The sequence below is a fragment of the Lepisosteus oculatus genome, chromosome 9, assembly GCF_040954835.1.
Source record: "Lepisosteus oculatus isolate fLepOcu1 chromosome 9, fLepOcu1.hap2, whole genome shotgun sequence".
Taxonomy (NCBI): Eukaryota; Metazoa; Chordata; class Actinopteri; order Semionotiformes; family Lepisosteidae; genus Lepisosteus; species Lepisosteus oculatus.
The window spans coordinates 35,878,656-35,897,080 of NC_090704.1; the positions used below are offsets into that span (position 1 = coordinate 35,878,656).

Below are 18,425 nucleotides of genomic sequence, written 5' to 3' on the forward strand. Positions count from 1 at the left end.
AGGTTGTAGAAGGTTTAAGGTTATTTGCACACCTTGTGATGAGGCAAACAAAAGATTGTAGTGTTTTATTCAAAGCAAATTTGGTTTATCTCGCTTGGCTGAGGGCCATCCTCCTGGCTAGAAGAGGAGGGGGCTTGGACCATGCTGAGAGAGGACCAAGGGGTCACATGTACAGCTGGAGATGGGATAGAGGAGGGATGCAAAAGATAAATGGCAGGAAGAGAAGGTGATTATGTAGTATCTATCAACTTTTTATGTGCAGAAATCACTATCATCTCTCCAGAACCTTTGTTTCTAACTCCATTGAAATGTGTTAAGCGAGTGAATAGCTTGTGAGTGAGGCATTTTCCCCATCTGACCATCATGGCTCATTTGTGAAGAGATTCCCTTGCTGAGCTATCTTGGTGAACCTACAGGAATAGATGCAGATACTGTATCTCCAAACATGCTAGAGTACATTGCTTCTCCAGATTGCTTTTTCTAGTTGTAGTTAAAGAGGGGCTTCTTAAAATTTAGTGTTGGGTGTATGAGAAAATGTATTCTTGGTTGGCAACAGAACCAGAAAGATACTGTAGGTACAGGGGTGTTACCTAACTCCTGATGAGGAACAGCCAAGAGAGATAAGAAACAGCCACAAAAATATTTTATTTGTAAATAAAAAATTAAAAAGAACCATCTTTATTAACATTTTAAACAAATTCTCAATCATAAAATTTTACACTGAGACTTTATTATAAAATATACACCATTTTTTAAATCTATCACGTGAACAAAATTGTCATTGCAGGTTTTGTGCCTATAATCCTGTACAGTACATCCCTGCTAGAATGACACAGCAGCATAGCCTGTTGAGCCTGAACAGAGTTCATGGTGGGACAAGGCAGAGATTTGGAGCTTGAAGCCTGAAGTGCATGTGTGGCTGATGTATCTTTGTCATTTTTAAAACTCTCTTCTGGTCCTATTTGTTCCCTAACTCCTGCTTTCTTATTTCCAACATTTTAAAATAACACTGAAATAGTGGAGTTTCTGTTTATTGAGTTGTTGATGCAGAGACCTTCCTTAGTGAAGCATGAATGACAAAAGATCAGGCACATCAGGTCAAAGGTGAATCTGGTTTTTGCATGTTCCAGCATCACAGCTCAAGAATCTAAAATGTGAAGAATGAAGGTAAGTATAAGAAGAAAAGGGTTTGTGCAGCGTGGGCTCCAGTATCCTTGACAATATGCAGCAGCATACAAGAAGGGTAACCACACTGCCCAAAGATGTCTTTTTCATAAGGAGCTGAAATAAGATTTACAAGAGCTGTTTTTTTTTTCACCTCTTCATAGCCATAGCCAACATTTGAAAAGGTAAAGGAAATGATATTCCTTTAAGAATGCAGTACTATACCAGATGCCCCATGCTTTGCAACTTTGAGAGCTTTGATTTTAAAATCAATTTATGGTGGAGGTATTAATGAGATCCTGGCTCAGATCTAGATCAGGTTACAAATTAAGGAGAGCACATTTCATTGAAAACTAAATTCTAAAAAAAATCATTAACAACCTTTATCCTGTAATTGGCAAAGAAATGAGACGAGACCATGTAGCAAGAGCATCAAAAGAGGCAGGAAACAGAGCTGCTACTGCCCTCTTTTTCCATTTGAATATAATGTATGTGCTGCATTGCCCTTGCTGCTGGTTTATTAAAATATCACAGGAAGGAAGCAAAGAGCTGGGTCAGCTTGTCTGGTACAGGGACACCTGCCACCATTAGTCAGCCACGGCGGAGTCTTTTGCACAACAGGGAATTAGCGCATTTCAAACTGACATTTTCAAAACATTTTACTGCGCTAGCAGCACAAGAAAGTCCAGTAACAACACTAACTTCTTGCCAACACCTTTGTAATGTCTGATTGAACAATGCTTTTCCCAAAAGCTGTGATCAGCTCATAACTTAAACTCTTTGCATTTAATTGAACACATCTAGCACAACCCATGTGGCAGTCATCACATGACAGCTGGTAAACGTCGCAATAGTACACGAACTCTGCTGTAGTCTAGGTGGCTTCTAGCCAGGCCAAAGCTTCTGTGTAAGGGTTATAAACCATATACATAAATTGCCCAAAGACATTAAAAATAGCAAATGAAAGTTCAGAATATACCTTAAGTGAGAGCATGTTTTCTTTTCCAATTTTACCTCAAGTATGGCAGGCTGAGATCATAATCTTTACCGATACTGTGGTGCAAGGGTTAGTATTGCTGCCTCACAGCACTGGGGTGCTGGTTTTCAATTCCTGGGCTGCTGTCCTCATGAGTCACGGTATTTCTTTCAGGTTCTCCGGCTTCTTCACAGTCCAAATAGTGGTACAGTAGGTTACTTGGCTCTAGTGTGACTGTATGTGCGTCTGTCTGCCCTGCGATGGACTGGCATCCACTGCTTGCTTAGCTAGACTCCAGCTCCCCCTTATCCTTGTATTAGATATTGCCACTTGAAAAGGAATAGATAGCCTTTTACAGTCTGAAGTCAAGTAAAAGGATTTATCCTTTTCTCATTTTTAAGGGTTATTTTGGCATCCCTCATTAAATATTTATAACATCCGATAAAAACAGCAAAACATGCCAGCAAAGCAAAAAATAAAAGGCTTGAGAGCTCTTGCCTGAAGGTCCCAATATACAGTACTGATGGACAGATGCATGCAGAGGCAAACTAACTCTCAAATACAGTACAATATAAACAGCTCAATTCCACTGGAGAGAAAAAAAAAAGTCACAAAATCATGCACGATACTCTAAGTGGTACGACCAACACAGTGAAGGACGTGTACTTCACAGAGAACTTTGCCTTTTGTTGTCACTGTCTGTTACTAACCTGTTTCAATTTTAAGGAACTTGAAGGAAAGTTGCAGGAGTTTAAAGACTTCCATGATGGAGAGTAAAGAGATTAAAATCCAAAGCCATGAAAGGGCTTTTTTTAGTTGGCATGTTACTCAAGTTTTTTTACATTTCAAAGTTCATAAAATTTTAACATATTCAAATAAAAGACAACATCAACCTATTTTACAACATCCTTGAAAGTTGCAGTAAGACAGATCCACAACTACTGATCCAAATCACTGAACTCAAAAGCCTCCAACAACTAAAGACCTTTGAGACACAAAAATTACAAGTTTTTAGCTTGTAAGCACTTTCCCCTTTGGTAGCTATAGCTCTTGCAGTAACAATGCCCGTTTCTTTGCAAATAACACCGTGATGATCTATTTTCAGTTAAATATAATACTACACAACAAAAGATGACTTCTCTCAAGTTTTCAGTATCAATAAATATATATTTTTTGCAACAAAATTAACAATAAACATTCCTCAACAAAAAACACATCAATCAGACAAATCAATGCATATCTTGAGTCTGTGTTGACATTTCATCTCTATAGTACAATTTACTGGAGGCACTGCCAGATTTGAGCCTTAGCCTGAACCCACTAGGGTATGCGCATGAAATGATTGACAATGCCCAGGTAGATATGGTACTTTGTGGAAAAGAAACTCAATGTTGAAAGCTACAGAAATGATCTTTTGATGTACACTTTAGCTGGGATGAGGGGGCCACCACTATTCCCAGTTCAGTATAAACAGTGCATGAGAGAAGACGTCTTTGAAAATGAAGTAATTTAGACTTCAACCCTTTATGGTAAAAATCTATCAAAAAAATGACAGAAAAATTCATTACCATTTGCAGGAGCAATACGCAGTGCTTTCAAAATAGTATAAGGCTCTATTTTACATTTACCCTGCTAAGAGTCGTATTTCCAAACCAAAGGAGAGGTATGTAGACTGTGAAACTTTCAGAGAGCTGTGCTTTACTGCATCACTGACTGGGGTTTGAAAAGCTTGATCGCAGAGCTACAACTCGGGTATTAAACGAACGCCAGTTTCACAAAAAAGGCATTCTCTATGAAGTGGCGCTCATTAATCTGTGCACAGTTATTAAAGAGGAAAAGACCTAATTTCAGGCCAGCGTGGCTCAGAAATTAGTTTCTTTCTCCCAATCTGCTTGCTCATGAGCATGAGTCAGGGCTCATGCCATCAGTCATTTACCACTCCATGCAGTACTCAAGCTCTCCTCATGATGGGGCTGTAAACAGGCAGTGAAGACAGGAAAGAAGGAACAAGCATTTGAACCAAGCCCCATTCTTCCCCTGAAAACATTCTGGATTCATTGGCTGTTTTTTTTTTCCTTTATATAGACAAAATATAGGTTTTGGTCAGAATGCTTTGGGCTTTTCCTCTACAACCTAACAATTGTTAAAATACAAAAAAATGATATATCACGTAAAAATACCAACAGCGTTACTCTCCCCTCCTCCCTCTGGCAACACGGCATCATTAGTGTTCAGTGTGTGGAGAGCAGAGGAGGGCTGGGGCGGACTCTTTTCTGGCTGAGTGAGAAACAGGCGGCTCTCAAGTGCCTTGGACCAGCTGCCCTCACTGCCAGTGAAGGCAGCAATGCAGCATGAAAGGGGGGAGTCTCCAGGCTCCTCAGGGCCACGCCGTGTCCCTCATTCTTTCCCTGTCTCTCAAAGATCCTCAGAAGGGAGAGTTCATCCCCAGTTTGGTCTCAAATTGTAGCTTCTGCCTCTTCTGGTAGCGTACTCGCACCCTGAGGGAACACACAGAGAGATGAGAGGTACTTCACTTAAGTCTGTCAGAACACAAACCACAAAAGACATTGGGTATTTTTTATTTTTTATTGGACTGTTCTAAACCTTCACAAAGGGAAAGCACTATTTTTAAATTACCACTAGATTCGTGTTTAACACAACGGTTGCAGTATGCAACGTGCAACACTGCTAAACAACCCTCAAACTGTCCATCCTATAATGATTTGAGGCGGGGGTGTCCAATCCTTGTCCTTGCAGATTTTCTAGATCTTGGTACAGCACTATCCCTCAACCAATTCAGACAATAATAAGCTGATAAGGCAATTAAGAGCTAAGTTGAGATAAAGACCTGCAGATGAACCAACCATCATACCAGGCTTTGACAACCCCTGGTTTGCAGCCTCTGAAAATTGTAGTTTTTTTTTCAATAGCTAACGCAAGTAGTTAAAATTAAAGCCCCACTTTCTCTGTACTTGTCCAATCTCTCCAGTCCCCCCCTCTCGATCTCTGTATCGGACATCTCTCTGCATCATACCTGATCTCATGCAGTTTCACCACCTCATTCACTAGCACCACCAGCAGCAGAGACAATGACATCAGCAGCCACACCAGCAGGGGGATATCTTCCAGGGTAAAGGTCACAGAGGACTGGCGGTTCTTCCACACCTGGAAATCCACTGTGGCCTGGACCACCTGTCCCAGCAACCTGTAACCCCACAGTAGACAAGCCAGTTAAACGGACCTCGTCGTTGACGTCTACACTGTTCATGAGACAGACTTTTAATGCTATTTAAATCTGAAACATGACAAATATACAGTGCACTGCTATGCTGACTTCTTAGTTTTTGTTTTTTGTACTGTTCTGGTCTTTACGCTTTATGTTTTTCATTCTGTATGCAAAACATTCTGTAATTGTCTGATATTTTAGCCATTTTGCTTTATAGTTTTTTTATTTTGGATTTGTACTGAAGGTACTTTTTTTTAACTTTATTGCTGTACTCAGATGACCCCGTGATGATAAACCAGACCTGATCCAACCAATTCCCCAAACGAATTACAGTACAAAAACACCTATACACAGCCTCTCATTAGCAACCGCAGCACTTACAAAACACGATCGTGCTGCTTAGTTCATTTTCATTGTGTATTTCCCAAAGAAAATGGATGAAAAGTGTTTTAACTGCAAGTACATAATGTTATAAGGCTGTTGTCTGAACCAAGGTGAATGATGCTCTTGATACATAGGTCTGCGAGTCCTAGCAAGGCTTTCACTCTTGCTTTATCCCCTCTGAATCACTGTCTTAGCAGTACCTTTTCCTACAAGTGTCTGGCAAAATCTTTCAGGAGCTTTACATTAGCAGCAGCTTATGATGCCCTATCAGTGGACACAGACGTGCTGGACAGCCATCAGTCTCTGTTCAGGTGCAGCTGGCCTGTTGTCTTGGTAGATGCTAGTGTGAGGTGAGATGCCTTGTGCTAAACAACACCTTTCCTCATACAAAATAGGCATTTTCTTAACAAAGAAATTAGAATCTTTTACCCTAGGTGCTTGCATAAAAGAATTGGATTCTGTAAAACAACAATAAGAATACAACAATGGGTGGCACAGCTGTGCAGTGGTTAGAGCCGCAGCCTCGCAGCTTTGGGACCCTGGGTTCAAGTCCAGACCAGTGGTGCTATCTATATGGGGTCTGTATGTTCTCTTCTCTGCCAGGTTAACTGGCTTCTGGAAAACTTGGCTTGTTTGTGTAATGTTGCTGCAGATATCAATTCTATCCAGGGAGTTGCATTCTTGGAAAAGTATAGGAAGTGCTTTTAACTTTAGACATACTGTAATATGCGAATAGAGTACAGCACACTGGCAGAAAAACCCAGAACAGGCACTGACAAGTACAAGCTCACAAACTCACTGTATACTGTAGCTGTACAGAGGCACAAAGAAACAGCAGAGCTGGTGCTGGGACATGCATGACAAGATTGAGACCACAAGGAGAATACGGAGAGACTTACACCACAGGAACAGTCAGGCACCACCAGGTGTTGCTGAAGGGGCTCTTTCTCCAAAGGGGTTTGGAGCGGTGGACGTGACTGAGGGAGATCACCACTGAACCAGAGAGAGAACAGAGACAGAGAGGTAGGGGAGTCACCAGCAGAACAACATGGAAGAGCACCAGAATTCTCAACAAATGACCCCATGCACATTGCAGTCAGGAGAAGGAGATGCTCAAAGAGATCTTCTGAAAGCATCCATCCTGAATGCCTTCTCTTGAGAAGCTACAGTAGCTAAGAAGTCCACACAATTTTATCTGCATTTTACAGGGGTTTGTAGGGAGAACCATCAAGACCTGGCTCTTCCACTGGCACAATGTGTGTCACCCTGGTAAAGTTACTTGGTCCGTCCTTGGGATGAAGCATCAATGTGTCATCAATATATGGTGGTCAATATCTCTATTGCTGTGACTGTTATTGCTTAGATCACTTTCTACTTTCTTTACAGTATTACAGTAAACTCATTATTGCATTTCTGAAGCAGTGCATTTAGATGATTTATTGGTTAGTGACTATGGATCTCAGCCAGTTTGCAAAAGTAAGGCACTTTTAGAACTCTATCACTTAGATTTACCATTTGACTATTGGTATTAAGGATGTGCTTGCTGCTCAGTGCTGTGTCTGTGTTAAGGAAGTGTTTGCTGCTCAGTGCTGCATCTGTTTTCAAAAGACATGTGAGTCAGTGCTGTATCAGTGTTATGGTTGCACTTGCTGCTTGGTGCAGTGTCTGTTAGGAAGGCATGTGTGGCTCAGTGCTGTGTCTGTGTAAAGATTGTGCTTGCTGCTCTGTGCTGTGTCTGTTTTCAGAAGGCACATGTGGCTGATTGTTGTGTCTGTGTATTGTTTTAATTGTGGTCTTTATCGAGAGGTGCAGCACCTGTGTGAAGTGCCAGGAATCCCGCCATCACCTTCTGTATCAACAGCAAACCATTGGAGAACTCCCCATACCACTTGGGGGCATCCTGAACAGAACTGAAAAAACAGTGTCAAAACACACAGCGATTAGCAGACACACCAGACCACCAAAGGGGGCTTGCTGTGCCTACTGCAGATATACTGTAGCAACTTCATGTAGCAAAATCCTTTTCTAAGATTTCTAAAAACTATAAAGGTCTGTTGGGAAATCCATCATAATACTATCAATACTAAAACAGAAATATACAGCAGGTGACCTGTTCTTCCCAAACCAAATTGATTTTGATTCTGGTAAATAGCTCAGTTTCTTCTTGAATGTGCAAAATAATGCACATTAATATGCTAAAAGGCTATAGTAGAGCTTGTCCAGTTGGTTAATGACCTTATCTACAGAAGCAGACCTGCAGACTCTATAAGAGGGACAGCAGGTCACATCTAGCAAATGGCTAGCTACTGTATAATGTGACCAAAATAGAAGGTAACATACTAACAGGCAAAATGTCCCCAGTGCAGGAGAAGGCACTCACCTCTTGGAAAGGATGGAGCAGTTGGTCGAGTTCACACTGCCAGTGTTGCAAAACCCCTCCAGGGTGAAGCCAAAGCCCACCAGGTAGGCACACATAGTTAGGCTGAACTTCAGCAGGAAACACACTAGGAAATACTGTTGTGTCTGTCAGGACCAGTGAAAAACACACAACGTTCCCTTATTGTACTGCAGAGCTCATCTATCAACTCAAAACTTGGGTGACATTTTTTGTGCACATCAGTCCAGTTACTGCAAAGGTTGCACCCAACACAATGTGCCTATAGTTTGACACCAGGGTCCTTTACTAATCCTTCCACGGCTACAGACAAACTATGCAACTGCTATGAGGTCTTGCACAATGTACATAAACATTACATATACCCTATTTACAGTGTATACAGTAAATGAACCGATATCTGTCACTGCTAAACTCCCACCCCAGGAAGAGCCAATGATCATTAGCCATCAGAAATAAGTGAGCAAGGAAACTCAATTGCTTTTTCCCCACGGCTAGATGAGCTGGTTCTAGAGAGTACAGTAAATGCAGCACACTGTATGCGCAGTGAGTGAAGGTCCACAAATTGACATTTGCCTCACATAACAACCAAGATACCTGATGTCCTATTAACTGATCACATACATTGATTAACTATGTGCCTCTGTCCACCACTGAAAGCCCAAATGGAACGAGTGAGAACAAAACAGAAAATGTACATAATCACAGCTCAGACACCAAACAATATGACAGAGAACATAACTGTAGATGGAAAACTGTCAAAAATGATGAACATTTCTTGAGCAGAGCCTCACAGTGTCCGGGTGTAAGGGCTGAGGAGTAGAGAGACAGAGTTAGTGTGCGACCCATTGCGAGTAAGAGGACTCACCTTCCTGGGAATGGAGTCCAGGTTCTTCCCTGTGGCCACAGTCATCACCAAGCTGTCAGCAGGCTTTCCCAGGAACGACACACTGCCACAGACACACACAACACAGACTCCCTTTGTTTTCAAAAGCATGGGGCACCAACCGTATATCATCTCACACTTTTTGACAAAAATTGTCTTGACAGAAAAATCTGTATTGCAAACATGTCAGTGATTTTATTATCTGCTGTGTATTTTGTGCTTACTGAACAGAGTACAGTTTTCAGTACAGAGTAATAAAATGTACAGTACTGTTAAAAGGCAACTCTCTAATGTTTATTTTATTATTTACTGCACTGTGTAATTCTAAGTGTATGGTATATTTTGATGATTATTATTTTATTAAGCAAAATGTTTTTATGGTAATTGTTTACCGAATGGTAATTCTCTATATGCGTTTCGCGGATCAGCTAAAGGTTACGCCCGACTTGGATAAAATTAGGGGTGTGGTGTACTTTAATTGGATGCACTGAGGCTTAGAATTCAGTCTTGTAAATTACAGTAATCTGCTGCTGCAATGTGGTGCCACAGGAGGTAAAGAACTCAGGTCCCTCTTTTCTCAGCCTTTTTATTTCCAGTGGATCTCTAAGCTCTTTGCAGGGTCTCTCACCTGAGAAGAGGGTAGCAGAAGCAGGAGAGCCACAGCAGGTCAGTGATGTTGATGGGAGGAGGGAGCTGGAGGAGACAAGCCAGGAACTAGGCAGACAACAGACACTACTGTCAAAGTTTTTACACATTACCGTACATCAGTGCTCCGTGACAGCTGGAGATGGTTTCTAGAATAACTATGCAGGTCTTACTTTTAGGAGGCCAGTCCTTTAAAAAATCATATGATCAGGAATGGCTCTAAACCACCAGAACGATGGGTCTTTTGAAATGAAAATGGTAAACCATCCAGGGCCGTGTTATCTCTGAGCCACAGATTCTTGTGGAATTTCCTCCATCTGTCCAGTGTCTAGAGTGGGGCAATCATTTAAGTATTTCAAAAGCAGTTTAAAGCTCTTCTCACAGGGCATAAACTTGGTAAATTTAAGTCTGACAGACCGAAAGCACTGAGCTTTGAGGCACATTCTCCTGGATCCTAGCCGTACTCTCCTAACCATTGTATTCCACATAACCAACATTGAAAAAGCAGACCTGACAACACAATCTGGCACCTGCTCACATCTTGCAATGTCAAACCCTCCTAGATTCCCTTTCAATGCTGTGCCGCACTCACCTGGATTATGACAAGGGTAAGCTGGCACTGCAGCAGGAAAAGGAAACATTTTCTGATGCCATAGGTGGTGTGGCGAGCCTGAAACAGAGGAACAGGGAGCTACTATTCGAGCCTGATTACACTGCAGTACCATGGCTCCCATGAGCTTCCCCAATGTATAATTATAGTTAAGAGTATCACCATATTCTTCATAGGTATGTGATCCAGTATCGTTGTGGCACTCCTGCTGATTTCCAGCAATGTTGTGCTGCAACCTTGTACGGTCAATATTCAATGCACAAGAAGATCTTCGCCCCCACCTGAAGAGTGCCTGGTCTACCCAGCTCATGCCTATACAAGTCACTTAGTCCCCACTGTGGGTGAGGATTGCTGTCTTAACCCAGCAAGAGCATGGAGGAGTTTGAGAAGGTCATGAATAGCCTCAACATTTCCAAACTTAGCCAGACTGCTTTTGCTCTACCTGCCAAACTTTTCCATAGCACAGACTAACAATGTACTGTGGCTGAATTGAGTTCAACCACACCAACCCTGCAGTGAAGCCTGTATATGTATATATGTGTGTGTGTTTTGCTGACATATGTGTTGATGGAAAACTACATGAGTTTTATTAGTTCAAGGCTGTACTGTGTTCATGTATGATGATATTTACGAGGACCAACTTTAAAAAATATATCCTCACAAATCAGGATGTTCTCATTAAGACACAAGAAACAAGGCACTGCAAGGACCAGTCACGACGTTTTTTAAAAGGCAAGTTTTTTTTATAAACGAAATGTAATCATCTTTAAAATCTAAGAGAGCCAACAGAAATGATTATGTGTCTTACAATGGAGAAAGACTGAGACACAGTGGGAGGTCCTCCCAAGTGCAGAAATAGATCCCTGTGTGCTGATACGGGTACCTGCTCAATGAGTTTGACCACACTGACACTCTCCTCCTGGTGGAAGGAAGCAGAGCAGGCCAGGCTGTTGAGGAGGCCGGACAGCTGCAGAGGGGAGAGCTCCTCCGAATCCACTAGGCTATTAGTGGCTGCATAGCCAAACGTCTCCCAGGAGCAGCGAGAGGGGTACAGAGGGTCCAAGGCAATGCTGTCAACACATATTAGTCAATGAGCAGACTTGAAGGCTTCAAAATAACTTTTTTATCCTTGTAGGATATGTTAAAAGCATCAATTGGTAGCAGAATGCAGGATTCAACTATCAGTGTTATTTCTAGGCAGGTTTATCTAGGAAAAGCCAAAATAAATCACTTGCTAGAGTTTTTCCAGAGTTTTTTAATACATTACTTAAAACTATGTTTATACTTGAAAATTCATGCTTGCATCGCCAACTAGATGACAAATGATGAGCCAAGGCCTGCAGTGAAAACCACATTAACATGATCATATTTAATTTTATTAACCAGATTAGAATTACCAATTGTTTCTTCAGGCCATCATGCAATATATCAATACCTCCTGTCCAGCACAGGAAAAACAATCATGGGCAGACATCATCCTCCAAACTGCCCCACCATTATTCTTTTCATCTTTTGTCATGCTATGACCTTCCCAGAGCACAACTGGACACCCGATGCCTACCAGCTTCCCGGAGCCCTATGGGACACTCTATGCGAACTCGGGGAGAGGGGTGTTTCTCACAGAGACGGGAGTTGCCATTTGCGAAGACTGGCTAGCTAATCCCAAAGATACCCTTCCAAGGTGTTCAGCCAATTACATGCCACCACCTGGAAAATGTTGGTCATAGCTGACTGATGACATGATCCAGGCCTGAACGTGTATTATCTGAGCAATTAGGGACACAAAGAAGTTTCCATCCTCATCTGGGATTTCCTCTATATCCCTCCACATTTTTCACAAACTGACTATGGTTTCCCATGTTGTAAATTTACCAGTCTTTTACGTCACAAGCAGTAGCCTCTATACAATAGAAGACAATTACAGTGCCAATATTGTAAGCTTTTCTAATATGTTGTAGACTAGTGTAGTAATGTGCAATGAAAGCACTGTAAAATAAAAGAAGAGTAAAGTTAAATGCAAAGCAAAAACCACTGCAAAAGAGGTTTATATGTGTAACCTTAAATCATCTTCAGTCCTTGATGACACGTTTCCCTTATTGAAAGGACTATATTCTTAATTGACCAATTACAAGTTTATCTAGCCTACAGAAATAGGAGATTTTTTATGTAATGTACCAGATATGAACACTGTACTTTCCGACTGCCTCAGTTATCACCAATAACAAAAGGCAGGATGCAGCCCTTCAGCTGCTCCAGTGCCCATACCTGACATCACTCTGCAGGAAAAGACAGCTGTTCCTGAAGTTAGCTGAGCTTCCCAGGCAGCAGGTAACCTCACGGTTCTCCTGCATGATCTTCATCATCTCACACATGGCTGCAAAAGGCAGATGTCACGTGATTATTAACCTAGAACCCCCCCCAGGGGACTGAAGAGGAAGGAATCCTCTGTACTCTGCACTGGGTATTCAGAAACAACCAACCTTTAAAAAAATACAGTCATGTTTTTTAAAAGAGTTCAGTACAGGGCAACAAAGAAGACTGTAAAGAATTGTGGCCTACTGACACTTACTTTCTGGGGTGCAGTCAGTGAAAAGGGGCACCAGCAGAGGCACATTGTCAATGTTCTTCAAGTGGGGACGCACCTGGTGGATCCCCCGTGGCAGTTTGGCCTGGCAGGATAGAGAGTGGTGATGGGGGATTGTTGCACTCCGTCACTGATGCAGGCTAGCCAGGACACACAGTCAAAGACTAAAGCAGGAGATCATGGTACACACACTATCTAAGGCACGGAAAAAAGCAAATCCAAAGCAATCCTAAGGACTGGAAGATGCAATAACGTGTTACCCCAGGCAATTTGAAAAAGCAGAGCTTCGGAAAAATATTCTTAGAAATTGTCATTTTATAAAGAGCACTATGAATTCACAAATGGTATTTAACTCCAATTCTAAAGTTGTGGACAGACAAAACTGGAAGGACTGGTTTATTGACTGGTTCCAATGGTCATTTATTGCATTTCAATGCCTCTCAAAAAATAAAAAGTTACAAGTTTGGTGAACAAACAACCAAGACATGACAGAGAACCTTCTGCAATTGAGCCTCCAATTTGTGAATTAGAACATTACTGGAAACCAAACAAGCAAGCTCTATGTAAAAAAAAAAGGATTGCATGAACTGTACTGTCATTTAAAACCTTTATTGATTTTCCAGAACCACACAGTCATATGTTTCAAGGCTGGTGAGATTCAAAGAGTGAGCTTCACGGGGCCTACCCGATTACAGTCCTCCAAGAAGCTGGGTATGTCACTGTCTGTGGGCTGGAAGCTGATGAGATCTGAGTGACCTTCCTCCTCCAACAGCAGAGGACCCTCTGCCTCATCACGAGAGTCTGCAAATAGAGATTAGAGACAAACATGCCACTGAGGCAATCAGAAGCACAGCTCAGACTACACTGAAGAAGGAGCACTAAGAATGACAACCTGTTCTAAGACAGAGAACTATGAAGAAGAGAGAAAAGATACAATGATGAGGCACCCAGCTCACAGCAGGCAGGCGGACGGCCTGCCCGCAGCAGAGAGGCAGGCAGGCAGGCGGACGGCCTGCCCGCAGCAGAGAGGGAGAGAAAAGGCTATTAAGAAGGGAGCACCTTGATGCAAATCATCGTGCAGAGAGCCAGCATGGCTGGGGCTGGAAGGAGGGAGGTCACAGCCTTGGCCATCACCATTTGGTGTCAGGGAGATGTGGCAATTCCAGCCCGTCTCCAAACCCATCTTCTCAGCAAACACCTGAACAACAGGAACAAATTGAAGGGGGCAGTCATAGCTTCCAGAACAAGTTCAAGATACTCTAGATCTTGCTTGGGGAAGAATCACAATTCAGAAAACATTCTCTGCATATCTAGTCTGTGCTGAAAGAAACACATGCAGAGTGGCTCGTCTTTTTATCAACAGGTAGCTCATGCAGTTTGATGCATGTAGTATCTACCACTGTTGCTTAGCTAAGGAATATCCTTTTCACACTTATTGAATTTTTGAGACTGAAAAAAAAAATTGCACATTACCGAAATCCTGTCATAATAATACAGGTACTCAAAACTTTTTATTTTCTTGTTAAATACTGAGGACTTTCAAACTCCAACCACACACATTTCTGTGGGAGATCCTGAAAAAACAAGGTGACTGATGTCAGTGGGGTTCCTTTCAAGAATTAACCACTTCATGCATGAAATACAGAAAAAAAAATTACCCATAAATTTAAAATGATGGAACCTGTGGTGAATATTTTAATACAAATTGTACATTTTAATATAAAACCTGGCATCCTTATGTGGGTCAACATCCAGAAAAGTACAAATGTTAGTAATAACCATACAAGCACAATGGGTCAAACTGCCTCTTCTCATTGGGAACTTTCTAAATTTCTTCCTCTGAATCCAAAAAAACACTACTGATCTGGGTGATAAATGGATCTTGGGAGAGGAAATCTAGATTACCATTATAAAAAGTAACACACAAGAATACACAACAATTCAGCAACAATTAAGTATTTGATGAAATCCATCTCCATATGTGTTTGTGAAAGAAGAAAGGGTGAAGCAGAGAGGTGACTGACAGCTGTTGTAGCAGTATGACTGTCACCACAGGGCTTCTCACTGGCTCTGCCTCCCCGAAGGGTGCAGGGATGCCTCATTCCCATACTGGTACAGTACCTTGCTCCGGAGCTCATCCTCCATGGAGAAGTAGACAAAACGGATGCATGCATTCACAAGAGCATCGATCAGCCGCACGGTGTCCAATCGTGCCTGGAACTGCGAGGATACCATGCCCATGAAGATCTGCCCGCTGAGCGCCTGGACGCAGTCCTCCCGTTCCATCACCTCCCCGATGCCCTCTACACACATATAGTACACACAAGACACAGAGTCAGAGTGGGCAGTCAACACAAACACACACAAGACACAGAGTCAGAGTGGGCAGTCAACACAAACACACACAAGACACAGAGTCAGAGTGGGCAGTCAACACAAACACACACGACACAGAGTCAAAGTGGGCAGTCAACAAACACACGAGACAGAGTCAAAGTGGGCAGTCCACAGACACACAGACACACAGACACACAGACACACAGACACACAGACACACAGACACACAGACACACAGACACACAGTCAGAGTCAGAGTCAGAGTCAGAGTCAGAGTCAGAGTCAGAGTCAGAGTCAGAGTCAGAGTCAGAGTGGGCAGTCAACACACACACACATGACACAGAGTCAAAGCGGGGAGTCAACACACACACACGCACGACACAGAGTCAAAGTGGGCACTACCATAATTATTAAACAATTACCATTACATTACTGATTTCTAAAGTTAGTATGAGCTCCACTAATGAGTAAGGATCATTTTACCAACTTGCGCAAAATAGTGCCCGTTCTCCATACCATCAGAGCTCCAGCTGTTTCTGCGGCTGCCCTGCTTAATGGGCGTAGTCCCAGGCAGCTCGAAGCTGGTGAAGATAGCATTCTGGCCGGGCATCTGTGCCAGCTCCACACACTTGCCATTGAGCTGCGGGGAGAGTGTGCACTGCATGGGTTTGTAGGCGAAGGCGGAGCAGTACCCTGACAGGCAGGCCCTCTGATAGAAATCCAGCACCTTCTTCCTGCAAGAACATGGCAGCAGCATAAGAGGAAAACTCCAACTGAGGCCCTTCAGTACGGGCTTTCATTTAATTAAAAGAACAGATTCCATTTCTGAAATGAAATGAGAGACCGATGTTAATGTTGACCACTGTACTTTACGTCTGTCAGCCTACATCATCAGTCAAAAAACTACACTTCCAAAACTCAGCAGAATATACATGACAATGAATACTTGGGCAAACAAAACCACAAATCGAGTCAGTGGACAGTGGGTCTCTTAGACATCAAGTGCCCTACACATGTAACTGGATTGAAACATCATAGTCTTTGTGTTTTACACAAAGGTTTACAAAGGTACTGTACTGTATACTGTAAGTATGCTGTAGTTGATTTCTGTCACTTCTATAAACAAGTTTTAGCCAGAGGGCAATCTTTCTTTTTAAAAACATGCAATGTTGGGTACTACAAAAGGTAACACACCTACATATTGTTAATTGTCACTGGCAAAGGAAAGCTAAGAAGGTGCCAGTGGCTGGGGCAAGATTGTCAGACAATACATCGAATTGTGAGGCCCTCGCGGTTCAGGGTTTCTCCGTCATGTGTCAATGACCAACTTAAAAGATTGCATTACATATTATAGACTATAGATCTCAGTACAGAAACCTGCAGTGAACAGCCTACTCTTATGGCACAAAGCTGTAACTTTCTGTGTCTGCATCACCCACCTGTCGGAGCCAGAGAGGGGGTAGATATCTGCACCATCCCAGAAATCCGTGCAGGCCTCCAGGATGAGGTCAGCCGAGCCATGAGAGAGCATCTGAACATTATCTAGATGAGAGAAGGAGGTTGGGAAACAAATTCTAGGAAACACTAGATGGATTTTTTCCCATAATTGTTCTTCAACATTTAATGATTTCCTAATATTAAGATTATTAATAAGAACACTTAAGAAACTGTTTCCTCTGCCCTATTCATTATTGTGCATTTCCTGCTTTAATCACCCATTCCTCTTCCTAGAAATGCAAAATTAATTACTAATATCCCTTAATAGCTTATGCACAAAGACAACTGAAACATGAACTTTCATTAATAAAGAGTAAAGGTTAATTCCATGCTGTAAAGAAAACGCAACATTTCAGCTGTGTTGTCATCTACACGTTCATGTCTTTCATTACCTTTAACAGCAGCAGTCACACCAAATTACAATCCTGAAAAAGCAGAAGACAGCAAGCAAGAAAGAAGAAGAACAACTAAGTCTTTCCTAAAAGAAAATGTTTTGGGGCAGAAAAACTCCCAGCTACTGAAAGGGTTCACAGGACAGGCTACTCATGCAAATTCTTAAGGTCAGGAAGTGCTTATCTTGTAAAAGAACGCTACAGCCAGGGGGGAGAAGACAAGGGTGTGTGTCAGATGACGAAAGAGGCATACAGAGAAAAACATGCAAGCGGAGGCAAGCAAGCATATTGTTCAAAAAAGAAAGAGGAACTGAGCAGGAGGCACGGGTTCCAGGGCAAGGAGAGTGGTAGCTTACTGGTGGTGGTATCCCTGACGAAGAGGCTGATCAGGTGGCTCAAGGGCGGCTGTCTCTTGTTGAAGTGGTTCAGTTTCCGGGGAATGGCCTCCTTGGTGGCCTCGGCGGAGGGCAGCTGGTATAGCACCAGGTGGTTTTCCAGTTTGAAGAGGTCTTTGGCTCCAGGAGTGAACCCTGTGGTATACAGACACAGGAGACAAAAATGGGACCTAGGATCAAGGACAAACTCATCACAGTCTTCAGGCCCTTGCAGCATTTCTCAGCTCCAGTCTTAGAGGTCTATTAACCTCTTTTTCATGTTAAAAGAGAAAAAGTTTCAGACATGATGGCAGATCTTGTCTGAACTATATTCCCCATAAAGCAGTGAGGAATGGTCTACCACCTTCTGAACTGCTGGTAAAAGAAATTGGTTGCATGACAACTGTATAAAGCAGGTATTTTGTGTGGGTTTTTAAAAAGTCTGTACTTTGAGAGAAGAAAGCAGACCATTTCACTCTGCTTTTTCTATAGAATTCAGAGCCGCCATCTTGACTGAGCCTAATGCTCAACTGAATTTAAAAGGATAACTTTGAAATAACTTAAAAGTATGTTATTTAGCTACACAAAAAAAACTAGAATGTTGACACTGAGAAAAGTGGGTTTGCAATGAACCAGAGTGATAACCAGAGTAATCTTCAACTCTGCTAAAGCAAAACGAGATACAAGACTATGTCAAAACCTGATATGCGATAACATAATAGTTTTTCATTGTGCAGCCCAGGGTTTCTAATGTTGGTCAAATGAGGTCTTATCTTGATTATAATATTACATATATATATTGCATCTGCATTTTCCCACAATTAAAAAAAAAAGCTTGTGTCTTATTGTCAATATATTTGCCACAAAACTTTGCAACAGGACCATGAACATTGTGTTTCACATATTCTTAAGTCACTACAAGTCTTTACATTAATAGTTAAAGCTTTGCAGACAC

The 18,425-nt window shown here is 42.1% G+C and overlaps 1 protein-coding gene across 3 annotated transcripts in view; it reads right to left on the minus strand.

The window, feature by feature from the left end:
• Positions 1 to 662: 662 nt before the first annotated feature.
• tmem94 (transmembrane protein 94) overlaps positions 663 to 18,425 on the minus strand; it is a 52,821-nt gene continuing 35,058 nt past the window's right edge. For all 3 annotated transcript variants that reach the window (XM_069194473.1, XM_069194472.1, XM_069194474.1), the window contains 17 exons: positions 17,453 to 17,626; positions 16,647 to 16,749; positions 15,724 to 15,941; positions 14,992 to 15,173; positions 13,930 to 14,068; positions 13,556 to 13,671; positions 12,856 to 12,955; positions 12,552 to 12,660; positions 11,170 to 11,356; positions 10,269 to 10,346; positions 9,660 to 9,745; positions 9,014 to 9,095; positions 8,131 to 8,273; positions 7,566 to 7,660; positions 6,650 to 6,743; positions 5,175 to 5,345; positions 663 to 4,638 (listed from right to left, as the gene is read on the minus strand). In XM_069194473.1, the coding sequence (XP_069050574.1) occupies positions 4,566 to 4,638; positions 5,175 to 5,345; positions 6,650 to 6,743; positions 7,566 to 7,660; positions 8,131 to 8,273; positions 9,014 to 9,095; positions 9,660 to 9,745; positions 10,269 to 10,346; positions 11,170 to 11,356; positions 12,552 to 12,660; positions 12,856 to 12,955; positions 13,556 to 13,671; positions 13,930 to 14,068; positions 14,992 to 15,173; positions 15,724 to 15,941; positions 16,647 to 16,749; positions 17,453 to 17,626 (2,150 nt within the window). In that variant the 3' untranslated portion in view covers positions 663 to 4,565. The remainder of the gene's footprint in view (positions 4,639 to 5,174; positions 5,346 to 6,649; positions 6,744 to 7,565; positions 7,661 to 8,130; positions 8,274 to 9,013; positions 9,096 to 9,659; positions 9,746 to 10,268; positions 10,347 to 11,169; positions 11,357 to 12,551; positions 12,661 to 12,855; positions 12,956 to 13,555; positions 13,672 to 13,929; positions 14,069 to 14,991; positions 15,174 to 15,723; positions 15,942 to 16,646; positions 16,750 to 17,452; positions 17,627 to 18,425) is intronic.